The following is a 15,191-nucleotide window of genomic DNA, read 5'->3' as shown; positions in this document are numbered from 1 at the left end:
CACTTAATTTAGTTGCCAGTTCATATGAAACATAAGTAATACCATGATCAACCCTGTATAGTATGACGATTCCACGAGAGGAAACATGGCATCATTTTGCTTGTGCATGTACCTTATATATCCTACTGGCTGCATGGAAAAAACTGTGATATTATGGAACTTATCACTGTAGTGCATTTATTTTAGGTGAATAACCAAGGGGATGCTTTCCTGCCTAATAACTATAGATTCATGAAATTCATGCAAGGTCACATGCTATAAAACTGCTTCAAAGAAACTTGGATTTTCATACAAAATCCATAATGTCTACCCTAATGAGCAGTTAGCTGTAATTTGCAAGTCATGTGCAGTCTCAGCATAAATAATGCTTTCCCATGTGGAGTGGATGTGGAGATGTTCCACTAAAACAACTGGACAAAATTCAGAGCAAAGCTATAAGAATAATTAATAATCCTGCAATTATAAATTAACTACCTCTATTACAAGTAAGACAAAGTATTGCCTCCCTTGAATAATTTTACAGATACTTTTATGGCAAATTCTCAGACAAAGTTGCATCCATTGCGCCACCTCTCCATACATTCCCCTGTGCTACATGGGCATCTGGTAGCACCATGACTTGACTGTCACACTGCCATATTGTAGAACTTCTGCATATCAGAATTCCTTTATTCTCCAAACTACTTCTCTCTGGAACTTGATTCCCCAGATTTTTCCCCAAAACTTCAGCCTTCAGCAGTTTAAGTCAAACTGTTGCAGAGTTTTTATGAATGGGGGATACCTGTAATTTGGTGTATGATATTTTGTTTTGTTTTGTTTTTCCTTCCTCTGTTTGTCTTTTGTTTAGAAAAAAAAAAAAAAGGACAAGAACCCAGTAAATTGCAGGTTGAAGTTGCCCTTGCATTCAATCATCCTCCTTTCAGGGGATAGGAAGACTGGGAGGGCTTGTACAACTGGGCAGTAGTATCACCCCATTACACTGGTGTCACCTTGTGAAGTCATCCCTATCCAGAACCATGTAACCTTTTGATACAGCCAGACCAATTGTCAGTCAGCAATACTCACACTCCATGATGGATTTCACCATGGGTGTCTGGAGAGGGGGACAAGGGGGGGCAGTTGCCCCACCTTAGAATTCCAAAGTGTGTCTGGAACTTTTCCGGACCTCACGTATATTTCCATTCCTTTGAGTTACAGCATATCAGCATATGAATACTTTTCGCCTGCAATTTCAGTACATCTTGATACTATATTTTATAGTGAATTATATGTTTGGTCGGCACATATATGTATAATTTCTTTTATTTTGCCCCCCCTTACAAAAAATCCTGCAGATGCCCCTGGATTTCACAGCTCATCCAGTGTATCTGTGTCAACACGGGTGAGCACATTGGTGAACTCGCCACATGAAAGCATCTGTGTATCATCTTCATCATTGTCACATAGGTTCTTTTCATGTAACCTTTTGTTGTAACCAAACAGCTCTTAGCAATACTTACATTCCATAATGGATTCCTGCCGTACATCTAGTGTGTCTGCATCATCAATGAACTTGTCTTGTGAAAGCACCTGTGCGTGATTGTCATTATTTCATATAACCCTTTGATATATTCAGACCAGGTGATGACATAATTATGGAGGTATGCAAAATGTAGGAGGACTGCTTGATGTAGCAGAATGGGTTAAGGTAAGCCTGTGCCCATGGTCAGACACGATGAAATGGCTGTTAATCCTTTGCCCAGAGTTAACACATAAAGAAAAAGAGAAAAAAAAACTCACGCTCCATGATGGATTCCTCTAGTTCATCCGGTGTGTCTATGTCATCTGGCATAAGCATATCAGTGAACTCATCATGTGAGAGCATCTGTGCGTCATCGTCGTCGTCGTCATCATCGTCATTGGTGTGTTGGCTGAGGGAGGAGAGGGAGTGTTGGTCGTCCTCCACCGCCACTGTCAGAAGCTCCTCTGTCACTGTCAAAAGTTTCTTCCGGGTCACCTCCAAGCTTGACGGACGCTCTGTAGAAGAGATGCTCAAAAATAAGAAACTGGGAGTGAGATTCTTGAACATCAAACTGTATTTATGATCAAGGCCCTGTTGTAACTGTGATATGTATTCCCAGGAAGGACAAAGAAAGGACAGTACAGTGTCTTCCCATGTTTCTTGTTCTTCCCAGAAAAAGAAATCTTGGTTATGAGAGATATTATCATAGGTTAATATATATATTTTTAGAGGGAAGAACAAGAAAAGGGCAGTACAGAATCTCTCATATCTCTGGTTCTTCCTGTAAAATACATATAAGTTATAACAGGGAATCGATTGCAAATGTGTTTGAGAATCCCACCTTGGGATTGGATTCATAAATACACATAGCCCCGTATTCTCTTTGGTTAAGTAGGCCCCCCTAGATTTTATCTGTGTGTCTGATATAATGTACCATTGTATCTCTGTTTCTAATATACTGTTGATATATACAGTTAACTTTTGTGGTAGATGGGGGGGAACAATCATCCTGTCACTCAGTGTAGGGATGCCCTATGGTCTCTACACTGAATGACAAGCCTAAAGGTTTCCTGTACCCTGGAAACCATTTACTACACTGGGTGGTAACCCTATAACTGGGGTTTTTGGCAAGGTTAAGTATACCCCAGATTCCCCTATCAAAAATCACTTATCATGGCAAATGTTTTGGAGAGCCTCAGAGGACCCAATACCAGCCAAGGACCCCAACTAAATGGACAGGTTTCATGGCCATGTGGAATGTGAGAGGTGTGAATCAGGACAGCAAGAGGGCGGAAGTGGTGAATGTGTTCAAGAGTGCGAGATATGCCATGATGACAGTGTGTGAAACAAAGATGAAAGGGTGTGCAGTGGAGGAGTGGAAGGGTGTAAAGTGTGTGAGGTCGGGCATGATTGGGCGAGGAGGATGCAAGGAAGGAGTTGCTTTGTTGATGAATGAGGTGTGGCAGAATGGAATGAGAGATTACAAATGTGTCACCTTGAGATGTATGTATGTCATGTTCAAGTTTGAGAAGGTGAAAGTGGCTGCCGCTGTGATTCTAGCATATGCACAGTGTGATGACAGGAGTGAGAGAGAGAAAGACAGGTTTTGGAATGAGCTGGATGAAGCAGTGGGAGAAATGCCTAGGAGCTAGAAAGTGATTGTAATGGGCAATATGAATGGAAGAGTAGGCACTGGTCCTGAGGATGACATAATGGGTTGTAATGGAGTACCAGGAGAAATTGATAACGGGAAGCAACTGAAGGATATATGTCAGGAAAGGAGGTCCTGCATTTGTAACTCGTATTTCAAACACAGAGATGCACATAAATATACATGGTATAGAGGGAATGGGGATCAAGTTGAATGAAGCCTGATTGATTATGTGCTTGTGGAGGTCGATGCTGGGAATGGTTGCTGATACGAAGGCAGTAAGAGGACGATGTGGTCTGTCAGATCATATGATTGTGGTATGCAAGATCAAGATGAAAGGAGTGAGGTGGACCAGGAGAGAGAGGAGCAGTCAGGGAGAAAGTCCGAAATGGATCTGGACATCCTGTAGAATGCATATAGGGATTGCTTAGTTAGGAATGCTGAAGTGGTGTGTGGTGTGGCAAGAGTAACAACAAAGAAGAAAGGTACGGCATGGTGACGTGAAGAGATTAAGAGAGCGGTGAAGGAAAAGAGAACGAAGTGGCTGGAGTGGTTAAAGGACAGGGGTTCAATTGAAATAAGAACTGAATATATTGAGTGCAAGAAGCACGTAAAGAGACTAGTAAAGAGTAAAAGGAGATAATTTTTTTTTTTTTTTTTTTTTTTTTTTTTAATGCGAGGAAGAAGGAACCAAAGGCCATGAGCCCGCAGTAACAGTTCCCTCCAGGAGAAAAACAAAATACAATAGAGAGCCAAATTCAAGATCCGATCATTTTGAGATGCCTGGACACACTGCGTTTGAAAGACTGGAGATCATAGGCAGGAGGAAATACAGACAGAGGGAGACAGTTCCAGAGCTGACCTGTTGCATGAATGAAAGACTGGGAGTAACAGTTAACTCTTGGATTAGAGAGTTGGACAGAAAAGGGATGAGAGTTTGCTGCCAGACGGGTGCTACGTGCCCGTCGTAGAGGTGGAGGAATGCAAGCAGACAGTTCAGAGGAGCAGTGACCATTAAAGTAGCGATAGAAAAGAGATAAAGATGCAACAGTGCGACGAAGAGACAAAGGTTGAAGGGAGTCAGTAAGAGGAGGAGAGTTAATGAGACGAAAAGCCTTTGACTCCACCCTATTGAGAAGAGCTGTATGTGGGGAGCCTCCCCACACATGAGAGTTGTACTCCACACAGGGGCGGATAAAACCCCTGTATAGAGTCAGCAATTGTGCAGGGGTAAAGAAAGAGCGGAGTCGGCTTAGCACACCCAATCTCTTGGAAGCAGATTTTACAAGAGATGTAATATGATCTTTCCAAGATAAGTCCCGAGTAAATGAAACCCCAAGCATGTTCAAGGATGATGCAGGATTAATCTGAATATTATTAAACATTAGTGGGTATACCTGTGGAAGATTTTGTCGGGTTGATAGGTGTAAGAACTGAGTCTTAGAAGCATTAAAGACAACCATATTATTTTTACCCCAGTCAGAGATGTGAGCCAAGTCAGACATTAGGTGTGCCATAGCCTCATCCCTTGTTTCTTGAAGTAACTGTTGAGATGGGCGTTGCGAGAACCGAATGGAAAGGTGAAGGGTGGAGTCATCAGCGTATGAGTGGATAGGGTTAGATGTACAGCTTAGAAGATCATTGATGAATAAAAGGAAGAGAGTTGGTGATAGGACAGAGCCCTGAGGAACACCACTGTTGATAGATCTAGGAGAAGAACGATGGCCGTCTACGATAGCAGCTATAGAACGACCAGAAAGGAAGCTAGCGATGAAGGTACAGATAGAAGGATAGAAACCGTAGGAGGGCAGTTTGGAAATTAAAGATTTGTGCCAGACTCGATCGAAAGCCTTTGAGATGTCAAGTGCAATGGCAAAGCTTTCGCCAAAGTCCCGAAAGGAGGATGACCAGGAGTCTGAAAGGTAGGTGAGAAGATCGCCAGCGGAGCGTCCCTGACGGAACCCATACTGACGATCGGAAAGAAGGTTGTGATAGGAAAGATGCCTTAAAATTTTTTTATTAAGAATTGACTCGAAAACTTTTGAAATACAGGACGTTAAAGCAATTGGACGATAGTTGGAGGGTTGGGAGTGGTCACCCTTCTTTGGGACTGGCTGAATGAGAGCAAACTTCCAGCAAGAAGGAAAGGTACAAGTTGACAGACAAAGGCGAAATAGTTTGCCTAGGCAGGGTGTAAGCACAGAAGCACAGTTCTTGAGAACAACAGGAGGGACCCCATCAGGCCCATATGCCTTGTTAGTACTGAGGCCAGTAATGGCAGAAAATACATCAACTGAAGAAACTTTAATGTCAGCCATGAGGAAGTCAGAGGGGGGAAGTGATGGAGGAACAGCACCGGAATCGTCTAAGGTGGAATTGGAGGAGAAAGTCTGTGCGAAGAGATCTGCTTTATCAGTAGAAGAAATAGCTACAGAACCATCAGAGTAGAAAAGAGGAGGGAGGATGATGAGGTAAAGTTGTTAGAAAGATTTTTGGCAAGGTGCCAGAAGGAGCGGGAAGAATTCGAGTTGGAGAGTTGAGAGCATTTAGTATGGATGAAATTATTTTTAGTAGAGCGAAGAACAGACTTAGCACGATTCCGGGCAGAAACGTAAAGATTATGTGATTCAGGGGTGGGTTGGCTCCGGTACCTTTTGTAGGCCTTCTCCTTGTTGCGGACAGCATTAGAACAAGCGTGATTAAACCAAGGCTTTCTTGCGTTAGTCAAAGGATATGAGAAAGGAAAGTATGCTTCCATGCCCGAGAGAATAACCTCCGTAATGCGCAAGGCACACTCAGATGGCTCACGGCCATGGAAGCAATAATCATTCCAGGGAAAATCAAAGAAGTACTGCCTGAGGGCCTCCCAGTCCGCAGCTCCAAAATGCCAGAGACGACGTTTCCCTGGAGGGTCCGCAGGCCGTACTGGAGCGATAGGACAGGTTAAGGTAATAAGGTTGTGATCGGAGGAGCCCAACGGAGAGAAAAGATTAACAGAGTAAGCAGAAGGATTAGTTGTGAGGAAGAGGTCAAGTATGTTGGAGCTCTCTCCAAGGCGGTCAGGGATACGGGTAGGGTGCTGTACAAGCTGCTCTAGGTCATTAAGGATAGAAAAGATGTAGGCTTGTTCACCAGGTGGATCCGTGAAAGGAGAGGAGAGCCAAAGGTGGTGGTGAACATTGAAATCTCCAAGAATGGAGATTTCAGAGAAAGGAGAAATGGACAGAATGTGTTCCATCGTAGAAGTAAGATAGTCGAAGAATTTTTGATAGTCAGTAGAATTAGGGGATAAGTAAACAGCACAGATATATTTAGTCAGAGAATGACAGGAAAGCCGAAGCCAGAGAGTGGAGAATTCAGAAGAATCAAGTTCAGGAACACGAGAGCAAGATAAGTCGTTGCGTATGTATACACAACAGCCACCTTTGGCTTTGAAATGAGTATAGAGAAAGTAGGAGGATACAGAAAAGGGTTTGCTGTCAGTTGCCTCAGACAGCTGAGTCTCAGTTAGAAAAAGAAGGTGAGGTTTAGAGGAGGAGAGGTGGTGCTCAACAGAGTGAAAGTTAGATGAAAGGCCGCGAATGTTGCAGAAATGAAGAAGAAGAGAGTCAGACAGTGGTTCCAGGCACCTCGAGTCGTCACCGGGAGAGGGGCAGATGGCGGGGGCATTTATGGTCCCCCCCCCTGGGGACTCCGAGGCTGGGTGAATTGACGCCATTTTGGTAAATTTTGAATAGGAAGTGTAGTGTGTACTGTGCATGTAGTTTGGTGAAGATAGATAGAGAAATTTGTACTGGAGAGCATGCTGGCCTACTCTCTGTGTAACTGAGACACTGAAAAAGTTCAGCAAAGGGGGATGGTCAGGAACTAGTCCCGAGGGCTGATGAAACGGGAGCTCCAGCACTCCCTGTCATCAGCTTTCCATCCACCTCGGGAGTACTGCCCTGCTCGACTGGAATTTGCATTCATTTTTCTTCCTTGATGATCAAGGAAGAAAAATGAATGCAAATTCCTCTGAAAATAGGAAGTTATACTGGAAAGAGGTGCAGAAATGTAGAAGTGACAGTGGAAAGAAATGTGAAAGAGTGAAGGCCGTAAGTGGTAGATTTTTAACCCATGGGGATGAAGTAGGGACAAGATGGAGAGAAGGCCGTAAGTGGTAGATTTTTAACCCATGGGGATGAAGTAGGGACAAGATGGGGAGAATATTTTGAAAGCTTGGTGAATACGTAAAGAGAGAGCAGAGCCACTGTAAACATGATTGGGTTTGAGGATGCGCAGAGGAATGCAGTGATAGGAAACGTGACACTTGCACAGGTGAAGAATGCTGTGAAGTGGCTGAAACATGGGAAAGTAGCTGAGGTGTATGCAGAGATAATTAAGTGTAGTGGAGAGAGCAGAATGAAGTGCTTTTTGGAGATATGTAAGAAGACATGGATGAGTGAAACTGTGCCAGCAGATTGGAAAAAGGCTGTGACTGTACCCCAGTAGTTGAGCAACGTGGGTACAAGGATTATTGTGGCATAAGTTTATTAAGTGTGGTAGGGAAGGTATTTGGAAGAATTATTATAGAGAAAGTAAGAAAGATATCAGAAGTCCTAGTGAGTGGTGAACAGGGTGGCTTTAGGAGTGCCAGAGAATGTGTGGATCAAATATTTGCTATGAGACAAATAGTGGAGAAGGCTTGTGAGAAGGACTTTAAGGTGTTTATGGCATTCAAGGATCTGGAAAAAGCATACAGCAAAGTAGATAGAGAAGGATTGTGGAAGATTTTGCACATGTACAATGTAGTTGGGAAACTGCTAGGTGCCATCAAGAGTTTTTATGATAGCAATGAAGCATGTGTAAGGGTAAATGGGCATCTAAGTGAATGGTTCATGATCGGTGTGGGTGTGTGACAAGGTTGTGTGATGTCCCCATGGTTGTTCAGTATATATATAGATGGGGTGATGAGAGAAGTAAAAACATGAGTAATGGAGAGAGGGATGGCATTGGTACTGAATGGTGATGGATGGAATATCTCAAATTTGTTGTATGCTGATGATGGAGTACTGCTTGCAAATACTGGACAAGAACTTAGTAGACTAGTGCAGAGTTTTGCAGATGTCTGTAACTGTCGTGCCTTGAAAGTAAATGTAGAAAAGAGTAAAGTGATGGTTATTGAGAAAGAAGGGGACTCCCAGTGTGATGTTACAGTGAATGGAGAAAGACTGCAATTGGTGAGAGAGTTCAAGTACCTGGGTACAGTGATAGAAAAGAGAGGAAAATGTGCAAAAAAAGTGGAAAGTCAAGTGACACAAGGAAGTAAAGAAGCTGGTGCTATTAAGACCTTGATAACAAACAGAGGCTTGAGTGTTGGAGCTGTGCGAGGCTAACATGAAGAAGTGTTCGTGCCAACTTTGACATATGGATGTGAGAGTATGGTGTGGCATGAAAATGAAAAGTCAAGAGTGAGAGCGGTAGAGATGGGACTGCTGAGGATTGTATGTGGAGTACAGAGAGTGGATAGGATACAAAATAATGATTTGTGAACGATGTGGAGTGAGGAAGTCTGTGGACACCAGAGTCAGAGAGAGTGCACTGAGATGGTATGGTCATATGGAGAGAATGGATAACAACAGAGTGGTGCAAAAGGTATATATGAGCAAATTTGAAGAAGGGAGGAGGCGAGGTAGGCCAAGGAGAAGGTGGAGGGGTATGGTGGATGAGTGTGTGAGGAAGAAAGGTATGGAAGTCAGTGAGGCTAGGTAACTGACAGGAGATCACGCTGGCTTGATGAATGTTGTGAGAAGAAGCTCATGATCAGGGATTTGGCACCCCTTTTTAACGTGATAGCATCCAGAGTGATTATATTGGATACGTTTATGTGAAACTACAGAGTGTGGTGAATGTTTTTAACGTATCAGATAGATCCAGGATTCTGGAGGCTTGAATGATGAGTGAATGGAAGCATGGACCATTGTACTGGGCAAATTTGGGCTGTCTAGACATTGCTGCTCCTCACCCTGCCCTAGGGTGGGAAAAGAGGTCAGGATGATACTGACTTTCAGTTATCTGCCATCACAATATACGGCTGAAGGCAGTATCTGGCGCTGCTGGCTCAGCTCTGTTAAAGCAATATCATTCATGGGAAAGTTTTTAGGGTAGAGGGTCAACAGGGATAGTAACACAGTATCCTGCTCGACGCTGAATGTCGAGCCGATGGAGGGTATTATGCAATATCTGGTGTTTCACTTTATTTGGCATAGGGCTTGGCTGAATTACGCGGGATAATTGAAAGTTTACTGTACACATTTACAGTCACACTCTTCAGCCAGTCATCTGGAACAACACACTGATATATAATTGAGTTTTTCAAATCAGCAACTAAACCCACTCATATATATCTCCTGAGGCCTTCAGCTTTTCAGCAGTAAATCCAGAAACACCCACCACCTTCCCCAACTGCATATTGCCTATCGCTCTGCTCCCAGTATCAGCATCAATCAAAGTTCAAGGGCCAAACTTTGGATCTGCTGACTCTAAACTTTCCCTGTTCCAGTCAGACTCCTCATTCAGCAAACAGTTATAATGCTCTCTCCAGGGATCTTTAATATCTTCACTGTCTACCATTACCATTTTTTCATCATTCTTCATATACTGCTTACCTATGATATCCCTGTTTTCCTTTTTTGTCTGATTTTCTACCTTAAATACCATGTTCTTCCTTTTCAGATGAATAATGTTGGCAGTGATGATGATGATGATGATGGTCCTTTATGTATTATAAGTTGATGATGATGATGGTGGTGGTGGATCCTTGATGCTTCCTAAGTTTATAGTGATGATGATGACAATGAGAGTGATGATGTTGATGAAGATTCTTTACATATCCTAAGTTGATGATGAGAATAATGATGATCCTTTACCTTTCCTAAGGGTGACCTGGCCGGTTGGGGGTGAGACAACAGCGGTGTAGAGAGAATAATCGTCCTCTGTAGGGGTGACAGGTGGCTGTGAGGTTTCTTCCCTCTCTGCAAGTCGCACTCCCCCACACTCCTCACTGCCAGGCTCCACCAGGTATCGGAGGGTTGTCGGGGAGCTTGGGAAGTCCACTGGGGGTTGACATGAAGGGAAATTGACAGATAGACTGATGCTTTAGTTTACTGGATGAATAAGTAGATTAGACAGATTGGTAGTTAGAATTATAGACTGTTTTTTACAATTGACTTATATGATCACATGCTTTTATGACTGTAACATTTAGCACATTTTTTTCACTGGTGTTTTTCACTGCTACATTGCCCATTTTTCTCATTATACCTGTATGTTCATTTCCTCACTTACATGATTGCTAGAACACTAAATTCATTAAAAAATCATTTGTTATACAATCCATCCACCCATCCATCATCCAATCCTACATTGCCCCTTGAGGAGTGTAGGAGCCCGGGGCTAGGCAGTTGGTCTTGACATTTAAGATGAGAGTGACCAGCCTCACTCATCCCTGAATGGCACTACATGAGCAATCAACCCCAACCATCCCCTGGATATAAACCTTCACTGCTCAACCCCAATCACCCCTTGGATATAAACCTTCACCGGCTCAATCTGACTGGAGTGCAATAATTACCCACAAAACCACCAGGAGCCAAAATTTGGTTATATGGTTACCACCCATTGTAGTAAATGATTTCCTGGTGTACAGGAAACCATCTAGCTTGTCACTCAGTGTAGAGTCACCCACAGGCAGAAGGAAGAGGAAAGAATGAAGGAAAGAAAGACAGAAGAATGAGTGTAAAGTTACCCATAGGCAGAAAGACAAGGAAAGAATGAAGGAATGGAAGACAGAAGAGGATGGAAGGAAAGAAGGATGGAGGAGAGGAAAGGGCAGACACCCGGCAGCAGCACTACACTGAGTGAGTGGATGGTGAGCATTCCCACCCACTTTCAAAAATGCATCCCATTCATATAATGATGGCATGCTGTTGATAAATAAGTAGACATTTTGTTCACCACAATAACATTCCTCTGTAGGCATAAATTTATAAAACTGCATTTTTCTTTTCTCCATCCAGTTGACACTACATCAAACTCAGTCTGTAACTTGCTTAACATCATACATGTACCATGTCCACTAACAATTACAGAATATATAGAAGAGTATGTATAATGCATGAATATTATAACCTCTTTCATGTTGTCTCTATATCAGAAAGGGTGTACTTAGGGTGTGTGTGAAGTTGAAGGGTGTACTGTATTATTATTATTTGTATTATTATTATTATTATAATTATTATTATTCTGTGGTAGGTGGGGGCACTCACCATCCACTCATTCAGTGTAATGCTGCTCGTGGGTGCAAGCCCTTTCCTCTCCTCCTTCCTTCTTTCCATCCTTCCTTTTCTGTCCTCCTTTCTTTCCTCTTCCTTCGGTCTGCGGGTGACTCTACATTGAGTGACAAGCCAAATGATTTCCTATACACCAGGAAGCCAAATGCTGCACTTGGTGGTAACTATATAACCAGATTATGGCGCCTGTGGTTTAGTTGGTAATAAAGGCGCTCCAATCGGATTGAGCCGATGGAAATTTATATCCAAGGGATGGTTGGGGTTTATTGCTCATGTAATGCCACTCAGGGATGAGTACGACCAGTCACACTCATCATCAATGTCAGGACCAACCTGCCTTGTCCCGGGCTCCTACTCTCCTCTTGGGGCAACACAGGATTAGATGATGGATGGATTATTATTATTATTATTATTATTACATGATTGGATGATGGATGGATGGATTATTATTATTATTATTATTATTATCATGATAGAGAAGTTAGAAGGAGAGTGGAAGATAAAAATGGTAGATTGATGGTGGAGAGGGGAGAAAAAGTGAGTAGACGGAGAGAACACTTTAAGGAACTGTTCAACACAGAGAATGAAAGTAATATGAGTATAAGTGGCTTGGGAGTGGCTGGGAGCAGGAGGTAGGTGAGAAGGGAGGAAGAGATCGGTAGGATGGAAGTAGTGGAAGCAATGAAGTAAGTAAAAATGGGGAAAGCTCTAGGAATTGATGAGGTGTGTGGTGAAATGCTAAAGCATGGGGAAGAGATAGTAGTGAAATGGATATGGAAGATGTGAAGATTGGCTTGGTAGGAAGATAGAATCCTAGAGGATTGTAAGTCATGTATAATTTTTCCCCTGTACAAAGGAAAAGGTGAAAAAGAAGTGTGTATTAATCATAGGGGTATTTGTGTAATAGGAACAGTATATGGTAGGATGCTTACTGACAGAGTTAGAGAAATAACAGAGGAATAAGTTGGAGAAGAAGAGGGAGATTCTAGGAAGGGAAGAGGTTGTGTAAATCAGGTACTCATCCTTAGGTCTTTAGTGGTAAAGTTTCTAGAGAAGGGAAAGAAGTTGTATGCAGCCTTCATGGATTTGGAGAAGGTATATGACAGAATGGATAAACATAGCATGTGGAAAATATTAAAAATATACAGTAAAAGTCCTGTAATCTGAATGACAGGGGACTGAGGGTCTTTTGAACACTTTTTTTTTTATTTTTTTTTTTTTTTTGTGACTATTGAGAGGGACCTCAGAAAACATTAGAAATATGTACATGATCATTAAATAAACACTTAATATAATATGGGTCATTGTTTTACTCGCTGGAAATGCATAAAGGTGTAGCTGAATAGTTGCAGGCAGTTATTCCAAGTCCAAGAGCAAGTCCAAGCCAGATAAATCCTTTGATAAAGCCCAGACAAAGCCCAGAGAAAAAATCCACTTGATTTACTTAGTTTTCACTCAGTTCACTAAACAGTAACTTACTGTAATTCACTTAATTTTCACTTAATACACTTATATTTATTACTGCATTTAAAATCATCTGCCAGCTCAAAAAATTTGGAGTATTGGGATATTCAGATTATTGGTGGTTGGATTAAAGGACTTTTACTTAATAGAGTAAATGGGAAGCTGCTGAATGCTGTGAAGAATATGTATGAGGGTGCTAAGGTTGCAGTGCGTGTGGATGGTGAACTAAGTGAATTTTTCTATCTGAATGTTGGATTCAAACAGGGATGTGTCATGACTCCATCATTGTTCAATCTGTATATGGATAAGGTTATAAAAGATGTGCAAGGTAGGGCAGTGAATACTGGTGCAGCCCTAATGAGAGAGAGCAGCATTTGGAAACTTCCTGTTCTGTTGTTTGCAGATAATACCGGTACTGTATTGTTAAGAAAAGACAAAGGGGAACTGCAAGGCTTGGTGAAAGAGTTTGGGAAAGCGTATAAGAAATGGAATCTAAAGGTGAACATAGGGAAAAGTAAAGTTATGGTCTTGAAGAGAAATGAAGTCACTGAATGGTCTGTGAGGTTGGATGATGTGGAAATGGAAAATGTGAGTCTGTTTAAGTACAGTACTTGGGTAGTGTGATGAGTAACGGTGGAAGTTTGGAGGATGAAGTGCTTCAAAGGGTACAACAGGGAAGAAAGGTTGCTGGTGCTTTGAAAAAGGTGATAAAAAATAGAGAAGTGAGCATGGAAGTAAAAAAGCCGCTCCATGAGAGTATTGTGAAACCTGCTGTAACACATGGAAGCAAAGCTTATGCCTTGTTGGAAGGACACAAGTCAAGTGTGACAGCAGTGGAAATGAGTTATCTGAGAGGAGCATGTGGAGTTACATGGAGAGACAGACAAATGAGGAAGTGAAGAAGCATTGTGGTGTGGATGTGTATGTGACAGAAAGGATTAGGAGAAATACACTGGCCATGTGGAACCAATGGAGAGTGAGAGACTAATGAGGAGAGTGTATGTGAGTGAGGTGGAGGAGGGGAGAGGAAGGAGGAGGCCAAGAATGAGATGGAGGGATGGAATGGAGAGGTATGTGAGGGGTGTGTGAGCTGAGGGGAGGGCAGTGAAATGGCAAGGGACAGGGTGACGTGGAAGTGACTTGTTTGTGGCTACCCTTTACGGGATCAAGGCGACTGGGAGTTGATAGATAGGTAGATAGATTATTATTATTATTAGTAGTAGTAGTAGTATTAGTATTAGGATTAGTATCAGTATTGTTATTACTATTATTACAGTACAGTAAATGTCCTCTAATACGAATCACATGGAACTGAGGGTCTTTTGATTGTTTTTTTTAGGACTATTAAGAGGGGCCTTTGAAAACATTTCAAATATGTACATGATCTTTAAATAAACACATAAATGATATGAATTATTGTTTTACTCACTGGAAATGCATAGAAGTGTAGATGAATAGATGAAGGCACGTATATCCAAGTCCATGGGCAAGTCCAAACCAGATAAATCCTTAGATATAGCCCAGAAAAATTGGAAAAACACCAGAAAAAATAGAAAATTTTTGCCTTGGCAAATTCTGAATATTGGGATTTTCGGATTATTGGTGGTCGGATTGGAGGACTTTTACTGTATTATTAATATTACTATTCTATCTATCCATCTATCTATCTATTGCCAGATGGCTCAATCCCATAAGGGGTGACCACAAACAAATGGCCTCCATGTCGCCCAGTTCCCCGCCATTTCACTGCCCTCCTCCTAGCCCAAAACCTCCTCTCTCATATACCTCTCCACTCCATCCCTCCATCTCATCCTCAGCTGCCCCCTCCCTCTCTCCCTCTCCCCCTCTCCCCTTCACTCACATACACTCTCCTCATTAGTCTCTCACTCTCCATCCTCTCCACATGGCCAAACCACCCCAGTGTATTTCTCCTAACGCTCTCTATCACATTCACATCCACACTACAGTGCTCTTTTACTTTCTTATTTGTCAGACTGTCTCTCCATGTAACCTCACATGCTCCTCTCAAATAACTCATTTCCATTGCCATCACTCATGACTTGTGTCCTTCCAACAAGGTCCAAGCTTCACTTCCATATGTTAGAGTTGGCATCACAATACAGTACTATCATGCAGGCATTTTTTTTTAAATATCATGCTCAGTTCCCTATTTCTTATCGCTGCTTTCAAAGAACCAGCAACCTCTCTTCCTTGCTGCACCTTTTCAAGCACTTCATCCTCCAGA

At 42.3% G+C, this 15,191-nt stretch overlaps 1 protein-coding gene across 1 annotated transcript in view; it reads right to left on the bottom strand.

Moving 5' to 3' along the window:
• The window catches only part of LOC145389872 (uncharacterized), a 46,021-nt gene that overhangs the window by 10,140 nt on the left and 20,690 nt on the right, over nucleotides 1-15,191 (bottom strand). Inside the window, exons 5-6 of the mRNA XM_080264999.1 lie at nucleotides 10,061-10,246; nucleotides 1,780-2,016 (exon numbers count right to left, since the gene is read on the bottom strand). Coding sequence (XP_080121125.1) covers nucleotides 1,780-2,016; nucleotides 10,061-10,246 — 423 coding nt within the window. The remainder of the gene's footprint in view (nucleotides 1-1,779; nucleotides 2,017-10,060; nucleotides 10,247-15,191) is intronic.

This window comes from Coenobita brevimanus, unplaced genomic scaffold (assembly GCF_032717465.1).
Source record: "Coenobita brevimanus isolate Jiangsu-jjx unplaced genomic scaffold, ASM3271746v2 jjx.HiC_scaffold_2572, whole genome shotgun sequence".
In the NCBI taxonomy this organism is placed as follows: domain Eukaryota; kingdom Metazoa; phylum Arthropoda; class Malacostraca; order Decapoda; family Coenobitidae; genus Coenobita; species Coenobita brevimanus.
Note: the sequence above shows the minus strand (reverse complement) of the source record. Positions and strands in the feature narration are given on the sequence as shown.